The following is a 23,284-nucleotide window of genomic DNA, read 5'->3' as shown; positions in this document are numbered from 1 at the left end:
CCACGCTGGATGGTCTGAAGGAGAGCATCGCTCTCTTCTGATGCTTACACCATGCTCCAAGGGTACAGCAGCATGAAGGGTGCAGATGATGAGAGCATTAAGCCTCAAGTGAGGAGTGACGGGGACCACGCTGGATGGTCTGAAGGAGAGCATCGCTCGCTTCTGATGCTTACACCATGCTCCAAGTGTACAGCAGCATGAAGGGTGCAGATGATGGGAGCTTTGGGCCTCAAGTGAGGAGTGACGGGGACCACGCTGGATGGTCTGAAGGAGAGCATCGCTCTCTTCTGATGCTTACACCATGCTCCAAGTGTACAGCAGCATGAAGGGTGCAGATGATGGGAGCTTTGGGCCTCAAGTGAGGAGTGACGGGGACCACGCTGGATGGTCTGAAGGAGAGCATCGCTCTCTTCTGATGCTTACACCATGCTCCAAGGGTACAGCAGCATGAAGGGTGCAGATGATGAGAGCATTAAGCCTCAAGTGAGGAGTGACGGGGACCACGCTGGATGGTCTGAAGGAGAGCATCGCTCTCTTCTGATGCTTACACCATGCTCCAAGGGTACAGCAGCATGAAGGGTGCAGATGATGAGAGCATTAAGCCTCAAGTGAGGAGTGACGGGGACCACGCTGGATGGTCTGAAGGAGAGCATCGCTCTCTTCTGATGCTTACACCATGCTCCAAGTGTAGAGCAGCATGAAGGGTGCAGATGATGAGATCCTTAAGCCTCAAGTGAGGAGTGACGGGGACCACGCTGGATGGTCTGAAGGAGAGCATCGCTCTCTTCTGATGCTTACACCATGCTCCAAGTGTACAGCAGCATGAAGGGTGCAGATGATGGGAGCTTTGGGCCTCAAGTGAGGAGTGACGGGGACCACGCTGGATGGTCTGAAGGAGAGCATCGCTCTCTTCTGATGCTTACACCATGCTCCAAGTGTACAGCAGCATGAAGGGTGCAGATGATGAGAGCATTAAGCCTCAAGTGAGGAGTGACGGGGACCACGCTGGATGGTCTGAAGGAGAGCATCGCTCTCTTCTGATGCTTACACCATGCTCCAAGGGTACAGCAGCATGAAGGGTGCAGATGATGAGAGCATTAAGCCTCAAGTGAGGAGTGACGGGGACCACGCTGGATGGTCTGAAGGAGAGCATCGCTCTCTTCTGATGCTTACACCATGCTCCAAGTGTAGAGCAGCATGAAGAGTACAGATGATGGGAGCTTTGGGCCTCAAGTGAGGAGTGAAGGAGACCACGCTGGATGGTCTGAAGGAGAGCATCGCTCTCTTCTGATGCTTACACCATGCTCCAAGGGTACAGCAGCATGAAGGGTGCAGATGATGAGATCCTTAAGCCTCAAGTGAGGAGTGATGGGGCCACGCTGGGTGGTGTTAAGAGGAGGATGTGAAAAGTGGGTAGGGCTCAGCACGACAGCGGATTTGCCATAGTACGGTGAAAGTATCTTTGGAATGTGACTGGGGAGCAGATATTGAAGGGGGGCTGGAGATGGCCGGGGTTCAGTGCTAGCATGAGGTGTTGGAGAGGGTAAAATCAGGGCAGGTCTCTGTGTATCTATCTCAGTCCATCAAAGGGGAAACGATTAGGGTCAGATTTAAAAGCTAGTGGGAACGAAAAATTCTCATATTTCTGAAGAAGTGCCAAATTCAAAAGAGTATTTAAAAGGGTAATTTCCTCAGAACAACTTCTGATCCTCCATGAAGTCAGCCTTGTTTCTCATATCGACATACCCAGCTGAGAGAAGATGTAAACTAGATACAGTAACATGGTAGGTATGTACAAATGTAACTCTGTCCCTCAAACATCTGCCCTCCAGAATTCATGCTTCAGCACAACTATGCATTAGACACAAAAAGTTTGGAGCAACACAAAGTCTCACGCACAACATCAAATTAATTCACAGATAGATTCCTACAATAGCAAAACCCTAACAAACATGCATAACAAACGGAGTACCCTCTTACTCGACCATTCGGAAGGCGCCTTAAGTGAATGCAATGCAGTACAATACTATTCCTAAGGGAGCATAACTTCTGTCTTTGGTTAGTCCTCTGGAAATTAGACGATTTTCCTTTACCAAAAAACTCCAAATAAGGCACCACGCCTCAGCAAGGAGAGTTTATGCAAGGCTCAGTAAGGGTATCTGATGGGAGAAGACTGTCCCTTACAGAAGTAACACAGCCTAATAAATACAGCAATAGTGCCAGAACTGACACTGCCCCACTCACTTCCACCCACGCCAACAGGATGCCAGGACATGGAACTAAATACAGAAAACTGTGGTTCTCTTAGAGGAAGTAAATCTATACTTTACTTCCTTGATTAAAAAAAACAAGTGCAGACATATGTACCGAATGAACAGTTATTTGATCACTCTTACAACAATAATAATCATATAAAAGTATGTAAGAAGGTGCTCCATTAAACGTCACAGTGAGAACGCCATAGTGATTGACAATGGTGAACAAAATAAATAATGCTGGCTCATAATCGTTCAATTTACAAAACGTAGACTACAGGTTGAGATCAGCTTTTAAAACTAAGTGTTATATTGTTGCAGTCAACATCTGGGTACATAGACTTGATGACATGTAACTAGACGTGGCACCAACAGCAAAAATCCTCCCCTTGGGGACATAGAAAGAAAACTGGATAGGAATAGATGAATGAGCTGCTAAATGGACTATATTCTTAGAATAAAGAGCTGACAAGTATGCCACTCCAAAGACCGCTGCGTAATGGCTGAGTGCACTTAAATGCAGTGGTATTTCAGAGCAGTATGATGAAGCGACTGATGTCGCAAAACATGTGTTGGCCAGGTTCTATTCTTGAAACTAATAAAATTGAAACATTTATAATGAACCAGCAGCCTTGTGTCTAGGAAATCATTGGATATAATTTTCCATAACTTATTTGAAGCACCGACTTTTGTCTTGCTTGTTGACCTCAGACAAAGTCTTTTTATACTCTATAGAGTGCTAGGGGAAGGCACCACCACGTTTTGAGGTCCAATCAGTCTGTTTATTAGAGCCTTTTCCCCTCCTGCGATCAGACGTGAACTTGCTAAAGGAACAACCCAGTTTGAACTGAAAGGACACATTCCCTTCTAACAGGGGGGGGGGAAAGTCAGTGGCAGCTCGTGACCTTTTAAAGTGGAGGAGCATAATACTTGCCAGTTCACCCGTTTCCAAAAATTCCCTTGATAATTCACCGACCTCGGACCCTGGTTCTCAGGCAGGTCGCTCTCCTCACCGCCTCACAGCCTCCAGCGTGACCGCTCTCGCTCCTGTGCCCTGTGCTCCTGTGCCCTGACTGCCTTCCCGCCTCCAGTGACCTAGCGCCAGCGCCCTCTTCGTTGTGCCCGAGTGCCTGTGTCCGCTCTTTCTTCTGTACCCCGAGTGCCTGTGCCCCTGGTATTGTTCCACTGTATTGTATTGTTTTTACCTTGTTTGCCCTTACCGTGTTCTTCTCTCTTCCAGCCTCGTCGCGTCACCCCATCGCCACCCGTTCGTTTCCCGCCGCTACACTCCGGTAGCTCCGCCCCCTTGCTCCCCATTGGCCGCCCCGCTCCCACCTCCCAGCTGCTCCTCCCTCCCTCTTCCTCTCATATGGAGGCCGCGCAGCGATAGAGAGAGCGACCTCTGACCCTGGTTCTGAGGCAGGTCGCTCCCCTCACCGCCTCACAGCCTCCAGCGTGACCGCTCTCGCTCCTGTGCCCTGACTGCCTTCCCGCCTCCAGTGACCTAGCACCAGCGCCCTCTTCGTTGTGCCCGAGTGCCTGTGTCCGCTCTTTCTTCTGTACCCAGAGTGCCTGTGCCCCTGGTATAGTTCCACTGTATTGTATTGTTTTTACCTTGTTTGCCCTTACTGTGTTCTTCTCTCTTCCAGCCTCGTCGCGTCACCCCATCGCCGCCCGTTCGTTTCCCGCCGCTACACTCCGGTAGCTCCGCCCCCTTGCTCCCCATTGGCCGCCCCGCTCCCACCTCCCAGCTGCTCCTCCCTCCCTCTTCCCCTCATATGGAGGCCGCGCAGCGATAGAGAGAGCGACCTCTGACCCTGGTTCTCAGGCAGGTCGCTCCCCTCACCGCCTCACAGCCTCCAGCGTGACCGCTCTCGCTCCTGTGCCCTGACTGCCTTCCCGCCTCCAGTGACCTAGCACCAGCGCCCTCTTCGTTGTGCCAGAGTGCCTGTGTCCGCTCTATCTTCTGTACCCCGAGTGCCTGTGCCCCTGGTATTGTTCCACTGTATTGTTTTTACCTTGTTTGCCCTTACCGTGTTCTTCTCTCTTCCAGCCTCGTCACGTCACCCCATCGCCGCCCGTTCGTTTCCCGCCGCTACACTCCGGTAGCGCCGCCCCCTTGCTCCACATTGGCCACCCCGCTCCCACCTCCCAGCTGCTCCTCCCTCCCTCTTCCCCTCATATGGAGGCCGCGCAGCGATAGAGAGAGCGACCTCTGACCCTGGTTCTCAGGCAGGTCGCTCCCCTTACCGCCTCACAGCCTCCAGCGTGACCGCTCTCGCTCCTGTGCCCTGTGCTCCTGTGCCCTGACTGCCTTCCCGCCTCCAGTGACCTAGCACCAGCGCCCTCTTCGTTGTGCCCGAGAGCCTGTGTCCGCTCTTTCTTCTGTACCCAGAGTGCCTGTGCCCCTGGTATAGTTCCACTGTATTGTTTTTACCTTGTTTGCCCTTACCGTGTTCTTCTCTCTTCCAGCCTCGTCGCGTCACCCCATCGCCGCCCGTTCGTTTCCCGCCGCTACACTCCGGTAGCGCCGCCCCCTTGCTCCCCATTGGCCGCCCCGCTCCCACCTCCCAGCTGCTCCTCCCTCCCTCTTCCCCTCAATATGGAGGCCGCGCAGCGATAGAGAGAGCGACCTCTGACCCTGGTTCTCAGGCAGGTCGCTCCCCTCACCGCCTCACAGCCTCCAGCGTGACCGCTCTCGCTCCTGTGCCCTGACTGCCTTCCCGCCTCCAGTGACCTAGCACCAGCGCCCTCTTCGTTGTGCCCGAGTGCCTGTGTCCGCTCTTTCTTCTGTACCCCGAGTGCCTGTGCCCCTGGTATTGTTCCACTGTATTGTATTGTTTTTACCTTGTTTGCCCTTACCGTGTTCTTCTCTCTTCCAGCCTCGTCGCATCACCCCATCGCCGCCCGTTCGTTTCCCGCCGCTACACTCCGGTAGCTCCGCCCCCTTGCTCCCCATTGGCCGCCCCGCTCCCACCTCCCAGCTGCTCCTCCCTCCCTCTTCCCCTCATATGGAGGCCGCGCAGCGATAGCGAGAGCGACCTCTGACCCTGGTTCTCAGGCAGGTCGCTCCCCTCTCCGCCTCCAGCGTGACCGCTCTCGCTCCTGTGCCCTGTGCTCCTGTGCCCTGACTGCCTTCCCGCCTCCAGTGACCTAGCACCAGCGCCCTCTTCGTTGTGCCCGAGTGCCTGTGTCCGCTCTTTCTTCTGTACCCCGAGTGCCTGTGCCCCTGGTATTGTTCCACTGTATTGTATTGTTTTTACCTTGTTTGCCCTTACCGTGTTCTTCTCTCTTCCAGCCTCGTCGCGTCACCCCATCGCCGCCCGTTCGTTTCCCGCCGCTACACTCTGGTAGCTCCGCCCCCTTGCTCCCCATTGGCCGCCCCGCTCCCACCTGCTCCTCCCTCCCTCTTCCCCTCATATGGAGGCTGCGCAGCGGGTGCGCCGCTGGCGCGCCGAAGGCGCGCCGAAGGCAAGCCCGTCTGCGCCCGTCCGCGCCTGGACCGCGCCCAGCGCCAGACCCCCTGGCCCCCACCGCTGCGAGCCTACACGCCGGACCTACGAAGCCGCCACCCTCATCGCACTCAACACCGGCCGGATCCCCGGGTGCTGCCGTGCCGCCCCAAGACGCACCCACGGACCCTTCACCTGCCAATCCTGCAAGTTCTCCTGCATCCAGACCCGCACCGCGCCCGCCAAACCAAGCACCAACAGCAACCACCTGAAGTGCATCCTGCTTAACACCCGCTCCATCCACAGACACGCCGTGGAACTCTGGAACCTGCTCGACACCACATCTCCAGACGTCGCCTTCCTCACAGAAACCTGGATGAACGCCTCCTCAGCGCCCGACATCGCCATCGCCATCCCGGACGGATACAAGATCACCCGGAGGGACCACATCAACCAGACAGGAGGAGGCATCGCCATTGTCCACAAGAACACCATCCACATCACGACCAACTCCGACGACACCCTCACAGCTGCCGAACATCTCCACTTCCAGATTCACACCGACCCCAAGACCACACTCAGAGGCACCCTCATCTATAGACCCCCAGGACCCCACACACAATTCAGCGAAGACATCCCAGACTTCATCAGCCCTCACGCCCTCTCCTCCGCTGACTACATCCTCCAAGGGGACCTCAACTTCCACCTGGAGAACGACAACAACACCACCACCCTGCTGGACAACCTCGCCAACCTCGGACTCAAGCAACTGGTGAACACCCCCACCCACTACGCCGGACACACGCTTGACCCAGTCTTCTCCTCCAGCAAGTACATCTCCTTCAGCCACTCCACCGGACTCCACTGGACAGACCACAGCTGCGTCCACTTCAGCTTCAGAAAAACCACGACTCACCACCACCCACAACAGGCTCCACGCAGGAGCTGGAACAAGATCACCGCCGACCAGCTCTCCACATCACTGAGCCAGAACCCTCCCGCCAGCTCAGCGGACCCCAACCAAGCAGCCAACAACCTTACACAGTGGATCACCAACTGCGCTGACAACCTCGCACCTCTGAAAACCCATCCCATCAGGCCCAACAGCAAGAAAGCCTCCTGGTTCAACAACGACCTCAAGAACTCCAAGAAGAACTGCCGCACCCTCGAGAGAGCCTGGCGAAAAAACCCGACTACAGACAACATGACCGCCCTCAAGTACGCGTCCTGTAAACACCACCAGCTGATCCACACCACCAAGAAGACAGCATTCAAAGAACGACTAGACAACAACGCACACAACAGCAAGGAGCTCTTCAGCATCGTCAAAGAGCTCTCCAACCCCAGCGCCGGAAACAACGACATCACCCCCTCACAAGACCTCTGCGACTCACTCGCCTCGTTCTTTCACCGCAAGATCGCCGACATACACAACAGCTTCGGCGCACAGACCACGCACCCAACCACCAAACAGACGCCCCCCAACACCACCCTCCGCGCCTGGACCCCGGTCAGCACCGAAGACACCATCCATACGATGAACACTATCCATTCCGGATCACCAACCGACCCATGCCCCCACCACGTCTTCAACAAGGCCGACTCCGTCATCGCACCCCATCTCCGGGACATCATCAATTGCTCCTTCAACACCGCCACCTACCCGGAGAGCTGGAAGCATGCCGAACTCAGCGCCCTCCTGAAGAAACCATCAGCAGACCCCACCGACCTCAAGAACTACCGCCCCATCTCGCTCCTCCCGTTTCCTGCCAAAGTCATCGAGAAGACCGTCAACAGACAGCTGGCCGCCTTCCTCGAGACTAATGGATCCCTCGACCACTCACAGTCCGGCTTCCGAGCCAACCACAGCACCGAGACCGCCCTCATCGCAGCCACTGACGACATCCGAGCCCTGCTCGACAATGGGGAAACAGCGGCCCTCATCCTCCTGGACCTCTCCGCAGCGTTCGACACGGTCTGCCACCGCACCCTAGTGCAGCGCCTCAGCAACATCGGAATTCAAGAGAAGGCTCTAGAGTGGATCATCTCGTTCCTCACCGGAAGAACCCAGAGAGTCCGCCTCCCCCCGTTCAGATCCGAGGCCACCGAAGTCATCTGCGGCGTACCACAAGGATCTTCACTCAGCCCCACCCTCTTCAACGTCTACATGAGCCCCCTCGCAGCCATCGCACGCCATCACAACCTCAACATCATCTCCTACGCCGACGACACTCAGCTGATCCTCTCCCTCACCAACGACCCAGCCACCGCCAGAACCAACCTGCACGAAGGGATGAAAGACGTAGCCGAGTGGATGATGAACAGCCGCCTGAAACTAAACTCAGACAAGACGGAAGTCCTCATCCTTGGATCATCACCATCTGCCTGGGACGACTCCTGGTGGCCCCCTGCCCTGGGCAGCGCACCCAAACCAACGGACCACGCAAGCAACCTGGGCTTCATCCTGGACTCCTCCCTCTCGATGACCAGACAAGTCAACGCCGTCTCTTCATCATGCTTCAACATCTTACGCATGCTCCGAAAGATCTTCCGATGGATCCCCACCGAAAACAGGAAGACGGTCACCCAGGCACTCGTCACCAGCCGACTGGACTACGGTAACACCCTCTACACCGGAACCACGGTCAAACTACAGAAAAGACTCCAACGCATCCAGAACGCCTCCGCACGCCTCATCCTTGACATCCCCCGACACAGCCACATCTCCGGACACCTGAGAGACTTGCACTGGCTCCCCATCAGCAAGAGAATCACGTTCCGCCTCCTCACCCACGCACACAAGGCCCTCCACGACCTGGGCCCCAGGTACCTAAACAACCGCCTGACCTTCTACACTCCCACACGCCAGCTACGATCGACCAGCCACGCCCTCGCCGCCGTGCCACGCATTAGAAAAGCCACCATGGGAGGAAGATCCTTCTCCTACCTGGCAGCCAAGACTTGGAACTCCCTCCCCATCCACCTCCGTCTGACCCACGACCACCTCTCCTTCAGGAAGCAACTCAAGACCTGGCTGTTTGAGCAGTAGCGGTCCCCCCTTCCCCCCAGCGCCTTGAGACCCTCCGGGTGAGTAGCGCGCTATACACATTTTTTGATTGATTGATTGACCATATCTTAAGAATTACCTTCATTGTGCCAATGTCAGAATTTTGTTAAGGTCGCCCTCTAATTACTATAACCACATACAATATTCCAGTACCAGAACGTTGCCATTGGTACTATCCACATACCATGAGTGGCCCATATCTCAAGTTACCTCCAGTATGTCTGAATCGGCATTTTATTATGGTTTGCTTCCCCTAACCAACCATCTCAGCCCCAATACGTCATGATAACCCTCTCTGAGGCAAAGATTTACCTCCAGCATGCCAGTATCTTGCCACAGATGTCCCCTTATTTCAAGTATTACTTCCAGTAGTTCAGGGTCTGCATCAGGCCTTTGGTGCTATTCCTTCCTTAAGCCAATAATTAGCTCAACTATACCAATGTTAACATGTTACAATGTTACATTGATAGGCACATCCCCAACCACTTCCACTCCCTCATTTCCATTCACTAACTCCTAACACACTTACACTCCTCTATGCTCTCCCTGACTTAAACTTATTCATAAACACTCTCTAACTCTGATTCTCACTCACTTTCAATCTCATTGACACGCTCAAACACACTCACTTTCACACAATCTCATTCACTCTAAATCAGTGGTTCCCAACCTGGGGTCCGGGGACCGCTGGGGGTCCCCAAAGCCGCCTCAGGGGGTCCGCGACTGCTTAAGAAATGAAATCATTTTAACAGTTTAGGTCCCCACATTTCAGTAATGACTCAGTGGGGGGTACCCGGATTCCAATAAAGATTCAGTGGGGGGTCCCTGGGCTACAGTAATGATAAAGTGGGGGTCCACAAAAATCAAAAGGTTGGGTACCACTGCTCTAAATAACAGACATAAAGACATGCACAGAGAAGCCACATTTAGCTTTTATTTACCTTAGTTCTTTGGCTAGCATCTCGGAGGCTACATGGCAGCAAGCAGAGAAGGAATCTGGCGCTGGACACTGGACCCAGCAAGCCTGATTCCCAATGAAGAGCCAGACACAGCAGCAAGGCCAGGTTTGAATAGGGGAAGACCCACCTCAATCCCTCTCCCTGCTTCTTGATTGGACTAGAAATATAGGGGACAGTGCTGTGGATCCTTACCCTGCTTGTCTGTGTGACTTCTCATTGGCCTAAGGCATGCACTGACAGCCATACCATAGCAGAAATACTGTGCTGCCCGAAGAATGCACAGTATGTCTCCTAATTAAAATTGATTATGCCTCTGTGAACTATGCCCCTCACATGCACAATCCAGACATCCATATACTGAGTGCTTTGGCCAGACAATACTCTGTAGATGGATCGTCGCATAGCCTCCTCAGCCCTCTCTTGTCAACAGGAGCCTGGAGATGTGGTCTAGAGGGCTGCCCTGTGCATAGGCAGTGTTCTTGAAAACACAACAGTGCTAAATTAAATAAAACATTGCTGAGAGAGGCAAGAGGCAGAATATGGGGCCTCACAGGAAGCAGATTTATGCCTGAAGCCCCTGATAAGGAGCCACCCCTAGAACAAACATAGCCTTCAGCAAAGTTGACACAAATTTGTCAGCTGTAATAGGTGTCCAGTGGCACAGCGAGTTTGGGACCCACATCCAGGCATACTCTTCACACCTAGAGCAGTGGTTCCCAACCCTTAGACTTCTGTGGGCCCCACGTGTTATCAATAATGGAACCCAGAGGCCCACATTGAATCGTTATTGGAATCTAGGGACACCCCACTGACTTATTACTGAAAGCTGGGGACCTAATTTGTTAAAATTATTAAATTCTCTGCAGTCACAGACCACCTAAGGAGGCCTTGCGGACCCCCAGGGTCCCCAGACCACAGGTTGGGAACCACTAATCTAGGGCATTTCACTCAAAACCACAAAAAAGTGATGAGCAAAATGCTCAACTTCACGTCAGCCATCAGAAATAACTCTGGTTTTCCAATACCAGAGACAGGCCTGCACTAACGCTGCACATAAGGAAAACGTTTACACGTGAGACCACTGGTTAAATGATGCCCCTTGAATCATGAGAGCTCTCGATTACAGTAAAGAAGACACTGCGAAAGCAGAGAATACATTGTTGAATAGGACTGACAGCCTTGGGGAAGCGTTGCGGCTGGTATAGATGTATCTTATCCTAATTATTTCAGGAACTGAGGGGGCGGACATTTGATGAACCAGAAAGCTTTACACAGAAACCTTTTATTGTGACAGAACATCTCAAACATGACCTGCTCCCCACACACTAGCATCACAGAAGACTTTCGTAAGGTCCTGTTGAAGCTGCATTGTTGAACTGGGACAGTACTACAAAACGCTCTTCACAGTTCCCTTTCCTCAGCCATATTTGCAAATCACATGTGGGGAAGAGGGTGACAGTGATTAATGCTTCCTCACTCAAGTTTTTGGTTTTATGTCTGATTTGGGCTGCAAGGTCAGCACGTTGGCTGACATACCAAATCTCCTGCCCGGGTAATTAAGATTCCAGGCTAAGTCAAGCCCTTTCGCCCATTCAAGCTGTACACGGCCAAAGTTCACTGCAGCAAGAAACGGTTTTCAAAGAAGATGGATATAGTAGGTGAATAAAAAGAAACTGAAATTAACTGTAACAAAACAAGGTTAAAGTGAACTTACTATTAATTTTGGTTATTCAATTTAACATGTTGCCACATAAATTCCCTTAAAAACACACAAATACAGCAGTCATGGTAAAAAATTAACTCAAACTGAAAAAGTTAAACTTGCTTGTTATGATAAGCTCTACATTTTAATTCATGTGTCAGTTACGGTTTGCTTGGCTGTTGCGCAAGTTAGGAATTGTGTAGCGAACCCGAATTTATTTTGAGCGGGATTTTTTATATAATTCATACCAACATCTGTAATGTAGCTAATTAGATTTTATCAAACGGTGCACATTTATTAATACAATATGTGTTTTTAAATTGCAAACGGATTCCCAATCGCTGCCTGAATTTCCAAGTAGAGAGTAAAGGAACAGAAGCATCAGGCAGGATATAGACGAGCTGGGCCTCTGCGGCAGCTACCAAGGCAAGCACAAAGGATGTCAACATCGCTGGTAGGGAGGTAGTCATTTATGGTAATGGAAGGGCACCTAAATTACAGTTTGATGTGAGAGCTGGCTTAGTGCCTAAGGCGGCCACTACACTCATCAGGGTCGTTACAGACATTGTATCCAGTCCTGACCTTTTCCTCTGCAAAGAACGTATTTCAGGTGTGTTAATCTAATTAGCCCAATGGAAGCAAAACAAGATTATGACAGCCAGAATGCAGTAGGCTGTCACGTACTAATCCAGGACAGGAAACTGTCTGTATTGACCTGGAGGGAGAGAGGTGTACAGCCAAAGTAAGCATGCGCAGGAAGGCCCAAAATGCATGTAGAAACTGGCCAGGTATTCAGGTTCATAAAAATGAGAACAAAACTAAATGTTACAATTGACTAATTGATATCTCCGTCTAATCACATTTTTTGCTTACAGTTTTGGCTTAATTTCTCTGACTGGTCGGTCATTGCCTGCATATTGTGAGTTTCTGTATTGTACAGTAACCATTGCCACACCAATCTGCGATTAAACTATGCATTTCTTTCACTTTTTGATCATATTAACCAAGTGCTGTGTTTTTACTATTTAAAAAAAATCAAATATTTTTATTTGTAGAAACTGTCGCCAAGATGGGACACTGTCCTGTCCCCAATGATTAGTGTGCCAAGCATCTCTTATAGGTACAAATAGGGAAAGGCTCCGGCTAGGACGAGATATAAAAATGGATATCAGGGTACCATGATCCAAGGAAGGTGATATGCCCCTTTCACAACAAAATTCCACCTTAGCCTACTAACAGGTCACCTAAAGAATGTTGTGTGAAAGAATGACCGAGGTAGTTCAATTAGATTGATTTCTGAATAGTTTGTAATGCAAAAAATAAAGAATTGTTATATATTATGGTTGTTTATGATTGAGAAATAATGTATATTTATGATTTCGTTTAAATAAATTTCCTATGGTTTCACTACATTCTTCAAAAAGAGTTTAATATCTACCAGTATATTTGCACATATATTTTTTTTGGAACAATTAGACTACCGTGACTAATCACTCTGCTCATATGTCCAACCCAAGCGCTAAAGCGGACATGGACTTCCTACTTTGAGGATGTTCGCTATCCCAGAATAGATTCAGATATCACTCCTAAAATACACCTTCCCACAGCCAGATTTTGCGTATGATCGATCACAGTGTACTTTTGACACGTCATGGGCTTGCTTGTCAACACGTGTGAAGGTAATGGCACTTAGTGCATCCCTTAGCTCTCAAGTAAACACGAACAGTCCCCGAGGACTGAATGAAGTTTTAAGTAACACAGAAACATGCTCATGCACACCATGGATAAACACCTTCATGGGCCAAATCAGACTGAGCTACGAGACTGATTAATCCGAATTATTTGAAAAGTTATCCACAGACTACCTGAGATACTCCAACATCACAGGGTCGGCAGAGTGGCATGGGTGTGCTGCACAATCGCATACCACACCTGCCCACCCTCATTCATTTGGAGGCAGCCATCCTCTTTTCAATGCAGTGCCTACTGAGGGCAGGAGTCTGCAAGTGTCTGCAGCCTGTACTCAGGCTTTAGCGCCCAACACTCATCTACTGAGGTGGCCTTGCTGGCAGTGCCTTAAATGGGCCGGTATTGAGTACCGACACTTTAATTTTGAAAGGGAGAGTACCTGAACTTCTCAAGAAATCGTAATACTTTCAATTGCAGGGTACCGGCACTTCTCAGAAACATGCAGGTACTCTGGTACAGGGTACCTGCACTTCTGTTTTTCCATTTCAAGCACTGCTTACCGGCCCAACTCTACACTCATTATCACAGATTTAAATGATAATATAGAAGTGTTGGTAATCAGTATCCACAATACCTGTTCGCTTCTGAGAAGTGCTAACACGCTTCCAATATACCAAAAAATGTACTTCAGCCGTGCAGTTACCCTGCCTTACCAACTAGATAGGTGCAGGTACTCCGTACCGGGCAGCACCCGCACACTTAAAGCACTGCTCCTTCTTACTAACAGGGTGCCATGGGCCTCAAGTTATCCTGATGTGCAGCCGCAAGACTATCCTTTTATTTTACAAACCATTGTCTTCCCGCAAAAGTACTACAACTCCCAGCATGCATCGGTTTTGTTTAAGTACACACAATAATAGGCCACTGCCTCCACCGAGACAGTGAACCGCCTGAAGTTTATCCCCACAAGCCCCCCGAGTGAGGGCGCCCATCCGAAGGCGATGCCCGGTAGCCGCCACCACACCCCGCCACAGGAACCCGAGGAAGGAAGGAAGGAAGGAAGGGGAGCCGGGCTACTCACAGGACGCAGAGGGCATAGGCCCCGGTGACACTCTCGCTGTCCCGCACCAAGAAGCTGCCGTCCTTCCCGGCCTTGGCCAGCAGCTCCTCGGCGGCCGCCCGGCTCAGGTCCCGGTGGTACCAGGGCAGGCTGGAACAGGGGAGGGTGCCCGCCGCCGCCATGGCACCGGGCGGGGGCACGGAGAAGGCGCAGCTGGCCGGACTCCCTACCGAAAAGAGAACCGTTAATCCGGGAAAACACCAGAGTCCGGGCTTCCAGAACCAGGTCCAAACGAAAAACCAGTGCGCGCCTCTGCGAGTACTGCCCGCGCTACTTCTGGGTATTTAAAAGTGCTATTTAGACGAATGGCTGCTCGGAGCGAGTGTCACTGTGGTGGCCCCAGCCGGACCCGCCCGTGCCAGCATGCCTGGCAGGGAGAGAGAGGGGGCAGGCGTGCGCTCCTGCTGAGGGAGGGACGGGTGTCTACGCTGCTCGGAGCCCGGAGCCAGCCTGCCTGCCAGGAGGAAGGAGGGCCGTCTCGGTGGGCGGGGGAGGCGAGGGGGGAGTGTGCGTGCTTCCTTGTTCTTTACACAGCCCGTGGCCGGCGGGCACCTGTCTGAGCTCACTAGCCCCGGACGGACGCTACTTCAGAGTGAAGCCGCCCGGCCTGTGACCGTTATTACAGTTTAACGGGCGGTTTCAGTCCCGTCACAACAGGGCGAGGAGCGCACGAGCCACACACCCCAACCCTAGCAGCCAATCACGTCCGAGGAGATGGATTCTATCAGCGGAGGGAGGGCGAGATAAGCTTGGATTGGTGGGAGGATCTCTCAGTGTGGGATTGGCTATTGGAATTTTCCATCTCTATTGGTTCATTGGACCACCATTGATTACTACGGTAGTTTGCAATTGGCTGGAGAAACACTTGACGGTAGTTCATTGGTTGCGGAGTCCCAAGGAGTGTGGGAATCCTCAGATATAAAGTGTTTGCAGCTCCTGATTTCAGTCAGGATGCCCGCGCCTGATATTATGGTAGCTGGGCTCTTTGAGACGGATAACTTATGTTTTCTCTCTCCAGCCAGCTTCGTTTTACCGATTCCGGGTAGTGATCTGTGTTGAGTTGCTTCCTTGCCCCCGCACTTACCAGAGATGACGCGATCGACAGCAGGATCTTTTAGGCCCCGTTAGAAGTACTTGGTGATAGTATCATAGCGCATTAATGTATAGACATTTTGGACTTATAGGTTATAGTTACATTTTATATTAACTCATATATTTCCTGTCCTTAGAAACGGTAGAAGTGCAGCATGAAGCGCTGTAAAGCTTTATAAGGTATTATCTCGGGGCCATTTTGGACAAAGGTTGCAGCATCTCTAAAGATAACAAAATATATTGTATTTTGTTCTCAAGTTAAAATTCAGTTCTTCTTTATTCAGTTTTAGAAAAAAACATAAAAGAAATGCAATACAATTCAACAGCCACAAAAAAGGAAAAGCCAATCATGCGGTTAAGAAAGTTAAAAATTAAATTATATTCACTTAAATACAATTCACATAATTATATTAAACACATACAAAACAAGTGCTTAATTTGTGCTTGATTCTTCCAGTGCTGAGCACCAGCACTTATTTTCGAGGGCCAGCGCTTATTCCTCTGCCCCCAGCACTTGCTACGAGCAAAAGGCACATATGGGAAAGTCGGAAGAAGAGAAAAACAAAAAAGCGTCACAATGAGAGAAAGATGACAGCTGCAAGAGTGAGCTGGAGGGGCAGGGAGTGAGTGAAATGCCCGAGATGGCTTCAGGATTACTCTGCCTCAGTATTTTGTGCTCGTACATTAAATTTTAACAGCCACGTGTTTAAGAGGAGGGCTTTGAGCACCAGCACGTTTTTATTTACAAATTAAGCACTGTACAAAATACTTGCAATTCAAACATGTTAGTGTAACAAACAAAGGGTTACATACGGGCCATTAAAATCCTTGTGACCAATGAAATACACACAAGACTGGCCTAGTACCCTGGGGAGAGGGTGTGTGTGTGGGGGGGTGTCGTTGGGCGTCGCAGGACACTTATGGATTAAGACAGGGACTCCGGCCTGGCCAACCCCATCTGGTGACATCTACTTTGATCCTGAGCTGCGGGGGCCCCTGCAATACTGGAGTACACCTTGCTCTTACCAGGAAAGAAGTAGCATAGAGGTCGCGGCCCCTGGCCGATGTGTGAGAGCTGTTAGCCATGCAACCATGTTCACAAAATGGCAGCCATGGCGTGGTGGCGGCTGGCACACTTATGGCATTAGTGATTCCTCTGCTAAACCCTGGCCACCCCTCCCCCATGACAGGAAGCCCTCCAGGCCACTAACAATGTTGAACGTTGATTATAAAATCCTAAATTGAGTGCTAGTGTCTAGGTTCCTGCCATATATGACGAAATTAGTGCACCAAGGCCGGGCAGAAACACAATGATTAACATTCAGCAGGCTCTTTGCCCTGATGAGCGATGATTCTTATGACAGGCAGCCTGCAGCGATCCTTGCTTTAAAAAATTGAAAAGGCCTTTGATAGCTTAGAGTTCTAATTCCTGTACAAAGTAATGCGGAAATTGAAGCTGAGGGAAGGCTTGATTGTCTGGACCAGTCTGTTGTGTACCGGGCCCACAGCACTATCAGAGTACGCAGTAGTATGAGGTACGCAGCAGAGATGCCCATTATCCCCATTGCTGTTTGCATTGGTAGTGGCACCTTTAGCATGCAGTGCAAGAGATGGCTGTGCTATTGTAGCCTTGAGGTCCAAAACACTACACATTATATTGCATTATTCACTGACTACCCACTTTTGTTCCGGCAAGACACTGCTAGGGGATTGGATGGAGCAATGAGAATGTTAGACCGTTTTGGGACCATTTCAGGGCTGGGGGTGAATTGGATGAAGTCTAAGCTGTTTACGGTCAGTGTGGGATTACCTCCACCTGTAGGCTTGAGTGCCCAGATATGGGAGCCTCGCTGCTTGTAATATTTAGGGGTGAGATATATCATGATACATATGACTTGCTGGATGGAAACATAGGGAGAAAAATCCGATCCCTCCGTTTCATTGTGGAGTTTTGGCAAACTTTACCTCTGTGTGTGGCAGGCATTGCGAACATCAAATGTCAGGAACACCTGAATCGAGCAGTGTCTACAGGAGCAGAACGTGATCCCAGTACCTGTAATGATATTTTTGTTTTGACCACTGACCCCATGTTCCTCTTAGCTTAGCTTGTCCACCATCACATTAGCGGTCACCAGCTACAGTCTCCGTTTTGTATTCATCTTAGCCTTAGTTTCACCACCACGTTAAAACTGCAAATATTTTTCCGCGCACAACATGTTTTCGCTCATGATTTTACTCCACATGCCTGCGTGTTCTTTCTCATCAAGAGCTAAGGCATAATATGGGGGAGTTAGGCTGATAAGAATGTGCTAGGATGATGTTTATGGTACGGCAGAGAACGGTATGGTTTAGAGAGATGCATTAGAGAGATGGCACCTTGGGATCTTGGACAGTTTCAACGTGTTCCTTTCAAAGACTGACCTGAAGTAGCCAGCATTTTTTAACAACAACTTGTGGGAGGGGTTTTCTAGAAATCTCCTCTCTGGCTTGTTTAAGGTATATAAGAGACCAAAGATTGACAGTGAAGTGATTCAGAGACCTCTGGCAGGGTCGGGACGCCAATGCCTATTATCTTTCCTGTGAGCGTAGATCTCTCTCTTCACAGTTGATCTGGGGTCAACGACTTAGTGCTGACGGGAGAAAGATGAAGAAACTGTGCCCCATGGTGATGAATTTTTAATTACTTGCTTTGCATTGTATATATATATATATATATATATATATATATATATATATATATATATATATATATATATATTATAAACAAAAGCGTCCTCTCAGTGAAAGCGCACTCCCACCAGGTTAATTTAGGAGAATCGAAACTCAGCAACTCACAGCAAATTCCTTTCAGTATTTTCAAAATTCAGGCCTACAGGTATACATTGGAAACATGAAAATATGCGAAAAGTCCGAGCCTTAGTAGACAGCGGGCGGAGGCCTCTTTGACTTATGGAAACTCTAGGAAGTTTAATGGACTGCAGTGCACCGTCACAGGGTTGGGGGGAAGGCAGACCCCGCTGTGCAAACTACAGTGCAAATGAAAATAGGGAGAACACCAAAAAGAGAATAAAGGGCCAGATGAAGGTAGCCTTTTGCGCCTCTCAAACGGCGAAAAACGCCATTTGCGAGGCACAAAAGGCCTCACGCGATGCAGAATCACATTTTGCGAGTCGGTACCGACTCGCAAAATGTGATTCCGACTCGCAAATAGGAAGGGGTGTTCCCTTCCTATTTGCGACTCGCACCGCGATGTAGAGTTGATTTGTGACCGCGAAAGCAGTCGCAAATCAACTCGCAGTTACCATCCACTTGAAGTGGATGGTAACTCATTCGCAAACGGGAAGGGGTCCCCATGCGACCCCTTCCCCTTTGTGAATGCAAAAAAATATATTTTTTCAGAGCAGACAGTGGTCCTATGGACCTCTGCCTACTCTGAAAAAAACCGAAACAAAAAGGTTTCGGTATTTTTTCTATTTGCAGCTCGTTTTCCTTTAAGGAAAACGGGCTGCAAAGAGAAAAAAAAAAACTGCTTTATTCAAAAAGCAGTCACGGACATGGTGGTCTGCTGTCTCCAGCAGGCCACCATCCCCGTGAGTGCCTAGACTCGCTATGGGGTCGCAAACTGCGACCCACCTCATAAATATTTATGAGGTGGGTCTTTGCGACCCCATAGCGAGTCGCAGAAGGTGTCTGAGACACCTTTCTGCATTTCCTTTTGCGAGTTGCAAATTGCGAGTCACTGGGACTCGCAATTTGCAACTCGCAAAAGGAAACCTACCTACATCTGGCCCATACTGTTTTGATTGTGCCTCTTTTAGAGTACATACTGGGAATTGACATTTTGAAAGGAATGACTTTGTATCTTGATGATGGTTGTTATCAGTTTGGAACAAAGAGGTACATTTCGGTGGCAGCCATGAGAGTAGGTCATCTGAAGATACCCTCAGTAAAGGTGCCCCTGGCAACCAAGGTAATTTGTTTGAAACAGTACTGCATTCCTGGAGGGCATGATGAAATAAGTGAAACCATAAAAAACATGATTGAGGCTAGTGTGATAGCTCCAACTACTACTGAATGGAACAATCCCCTCTGGCCAGTTAAATGACCTGACTGCCGGTGCAGAATGACGATTGATTACCATGAGCTGAATAAACATACACTCTCTTTGACAACCGCGTTCTCACACACCATCACTTTGATTGAACGACTACAGAAACATAAAGGGACATGGTATGCCACCATTGATATCACCAATGCTTTCTTCTCTATACCCATGGTGCCAGAATGTCAAGAACAATTCTCATTCTTCCATGCAGACAGTTCCGAATGCAACGTCCCGCGCCCAGGGGTATTTACATAGCCCCACCATCTGTCACCAGCTGGTGGCAGAGCACCTGGATGAAGTATCTGTCATTCCAGGCGTGCAACTGACCCATTATATTGATGATGTGATGATTCAGGGAGAGATAGAAGAACAGGTGCAGACTCAGTTTGAGCGGGTGGTGGAAGTCTTGCAGAGTAAAGGGTGGATGATTAACACAGACAAAGAAACAAGCACCCTCTCAAAATGTGAAGTTTCTAGGGATTCAGTGACAGAGAGAGGTGTTGCCACAAGCGAAGCAAAAGATTCTCGAGTTTGCCACTCCCGCACTAAACAGGAGACACAGAGATTCATTGGATTGTTTGTTTTTTAGAGACAACATATCCCTCATTTGAGTCAGATTCTGCCCCCTCTGTACAAAGTGACAAGGAAGAAACATGAGTTTTATTGGGGTGAAAAGCAGAAGTGTGCTTTTGATTTGGCAAAATAAGCACTTCAACATACTTTAGACTTGTGCGCAGTGCAGGAAGGAAACATTGAGTTGCATGTAACTGTTCAGGGGCAATATGCAAATTGGAGTATGTGGCAAAAGCAAGGAAGGACGAGGGTGCCCTCAGGGTTCTGGACTAGGAAAATACCTGACTCTGGGGAGTGCTATACCCCCTTTGAAAAACAGCTTTTTGCCTGGTTTTGGGCTCAGGTGGATACTGAGCAAATAACACTAGTTCATAATGTAATTCTGAGACTTTAGAAACCAATAATGCAGTGGGTGATGAGTTCACCTAAATCCCACCGTATAGGACATGCACAAGAAGGTAGTATCATATGCTGGAAATGGTACATACAAGACCGGGCTCGCGTAGGACTGGCAGGCACTGCAGCCCTACATGAACAGATGTCACATGCCCCTGTACAGGATGAGGAGAGGGTGCCGGAGGTACCACAAGTAAAAGTCACCAGTGAGATGGGGTACGCCATGTGAATCCTTGTCCCCTGAGGATAGGAAGCATGTATGGTTTACCGATGGCTCATCCAAATACATAGGCACTAAAAGACATTGGGAAGCGGTGTCATATAATCTATTCACCAAAAAGTTGTTGACCACTACCGGAGAAGGGAAAAGTAGCCAATATGCTGTGTGTCAGGCTCTAAAGCAAGAGCTGCCTGGAACTTGTCATATTCACACTGATTCTTGGTCCACTGCCAATGGGTTAGCCACCTGGCTTCCCACATGGCATGCACATAACTGGTTCATCCACTCAAAGGAGGTGTGGGGCAAAGAGTTATGGCAATACATTTGGGCAATGCTAGAGCAAAGTACTGTTACTATGTATCACGTAGATGCTCACTGTCTCATTGACTCATTAGAACGCTGGTTCAATTCCCTTGCAGATGACAAAGCCAAAATCTCAGAGGCAGAAATGGCAACACAGAATTCTGACTTGGTGGGGATGGCTAAATGGATGCACCAAAAATGTGGACACCTGGGAGAAAAAGCCACTTACAGGTGGGCAGAGATTAGAAGGATGCAAATTCCCCTAGATTTGATAACAAAACTGTGATTTTACAATGTCCTATTTGTCAGCACACATAACAGAGACCTGTCCCACAAACTGTTAAAGGTCAATTGAGGACAGGAAAGTTACCAGGACAGATATGGCAAATTGATTAAATTGGACCACTACCGATTAGTTGCGGAGGCAATACGCCTGCACCGTAGTGGACACTGGAACCTGATTTCCTGATTGTTGTTCCTTGTAAACGTGCCACTCAGTACAACGCCATCAGAACTTTGGACTAGTTAATATTATACTTTGGAGTGCCACTCCAGGTCCTGAGTGACAATGGGTCACACTTTAAAGGGAAACTGGTGCAGGACTACTGTTTTCAGCACAGTATTGAGTGGATATATCATAGCCCTTATCATCCACAAGCCTTGGGAATGATTGAGAGAATGAATGGCTTACTGAAAGCTCAGTTGCGAAAAGTATATGATGGGACTTTGAAAAACTGGAGAGAGCATTTAAATGAAGCCCTCCAGATTCTGAATAATAGACCGTTAACAAGTGCTGAAATCCCCCTGATGAGAATGCTAACCCCAACTTTGCAGATACAACCTCATGTGGCCACCAACACCATCATCTCCTGGGAAATAAAACCAGGAGCTTTAGCTCCTTAAAGAGTGTAGGAAAATGCCACTGTTGGCATGGTTACCCCCTAACTTTTTGCCTTTTGTTGATGCCAGTTTTGACTGAAAGTGTGCTGGGACCCTGCTAACCAGGCCCCAGCACCAGTGTTCTTTCCCTAAACTGTACCTTTTTTTCCACAATTGGCACAGCCCTGGCACACAGTTAAGTCCCTTGTAAAATGTACCCCTGGTACCAAGGGCCCTGTGGCCTGGGAAGGTCTCTAAGGGCTGCAGCATGTATTATGCCACCCTGGGGACCCCTCACTCCGCACATGCACACTGCCTCACAGCTTTTGTGTGCTGTTGGGGAGAAAAATACTAACTCGACATGGCACTCCCCTCAGGGTGCCATGCCCACAACCCACTGCCTGTGGCATAGGTAAGTCACCTCTTTAGCAGGCCTTACAGCTCTAAGGCAGGGTGCACTATACCACAGGTGAGGGTATAGCTGCATGACCAATATGCTCTTACAGTGTCTAAGCAAATTCTTAGACATTGTAAGTGCAGGGTAGCAATAAAGAGTATATGATCTGGGAGTTTGTCATACACGAACTCCACAGTTCCATAATGGCTACACTGAATACTGGGAAGTTTGGTATCAAACTTCTCAGCACAATAAATCCACACTGATGCCAGTATGAGATTTATTGAGAAATGCACTCAGAGGGCATCTTAGAGATGCCCCCTGCATGCCAGCCCAACTGCTAGTGCTAGGCTGACCGGTCTCTGCCAGCCTGTCACTTCCAGACTAGTTTCTGGCCACATGGGGTGAGTGCCTTTGTGCACTGTGTGACCAGGAACAAAGCCTGTCCTGGGTGGAGGTGCTTCACCCCCCCTTGCAGGAACCTTAACACCAGGCGGTGAGCCTCAGAGGCTCAAGCCTGGTGTTAGGACGCCCCAGGGCACTCCAGCTAGTGGTGATGCCCACCCCAGGACACAGCCCCCACTTTTGGCAGCAAGTCCGGAGGAGATAATGAGAAAAACAAGGAGGAGTCACCGTCCAGCCAGGACAGCCCCTAAGATGTCCTGAGCTGAGGTGACCCCTTTCTTAGAAAATCCTCCATCTTGCTTTGGAGGATTTCCCCTAATAGGATTAGGGATGTGTCCCCCTCCCCAGAGGGAGGAGGCACAAGGAGGGTCTAGCCACCCTCAGGGACAGTAGCCATTGGCTACTGCCCTCCGGCCCTAAACACACCTTTAAATCTAGTATTGAGGGGAAACCCTGACCCCAGGAAATCCGATTACTGGCGACCTAACAAGAAGAAGGACTGCTGACCTGAAAACCCCGCAGAGAAAATGGAGACGACAACTGCTTTGGCCCCAGCCCTACCGGCCTGTCTCCAGATTCATCCTACAGGACCAGCGACCTCTGCCGACTCAGAGGACTGCCCTGCAACCCAAAGGACCAAGAAACTCCAGTGGACAGCGGCTCTGTCCAA

The 23,284-nt window shown here is 49.8% G+C and overlaps 1 protein-coding gene across 2 annotated transcripts in view; it reads right to left on the bottom strand.

The window, feature by feature from the left end:
* INPPL1 (inositol polyphosphate phosphatase like 1) overlaps positions 1-14,929 on the bottom strand; it is an 818,513-nt gene extending 803,584 nt beyond the window's left edge. The window contains exon 1 of one of the 2 annotated variants that reach the window (XM_069203762.1): positions 14,206-14,929. In XM_069203762.1, the coding sequence (XP_069059863.1) occupies positions 14,206-14,366 (161 nt within the window). In that variant the 5' untranslated portion in view covers positions 14,367-14,929. The remainder of the gene's footprint in view (positions 1-14,205) is intronic. The other variant, XM_069203763.1, reaches the window with a different exon arrangement.
* Positions 14,930-23,284: the final 8,355 nt, after the last annotated feature.

Source organism: Pleurodeles waltl, chromosome 8 (assembly GCF_031143425.1).
Source record: "Pleurodeles waltl isolate 20211129_DDA chromosome 8, aPleWal1.hap1.20221129, whole genome shotgun sequence".
NCBI lineage: Eukaryota > Metazoa > Chordata > Amphibia > Caudata > Salamandridae > Pleurodeles > Pleurodeles waltl.
Note: the sequence above shows the minus strand (reverse complement) of the source record. Positions and strands in the feature narration are given on the sequence as shown.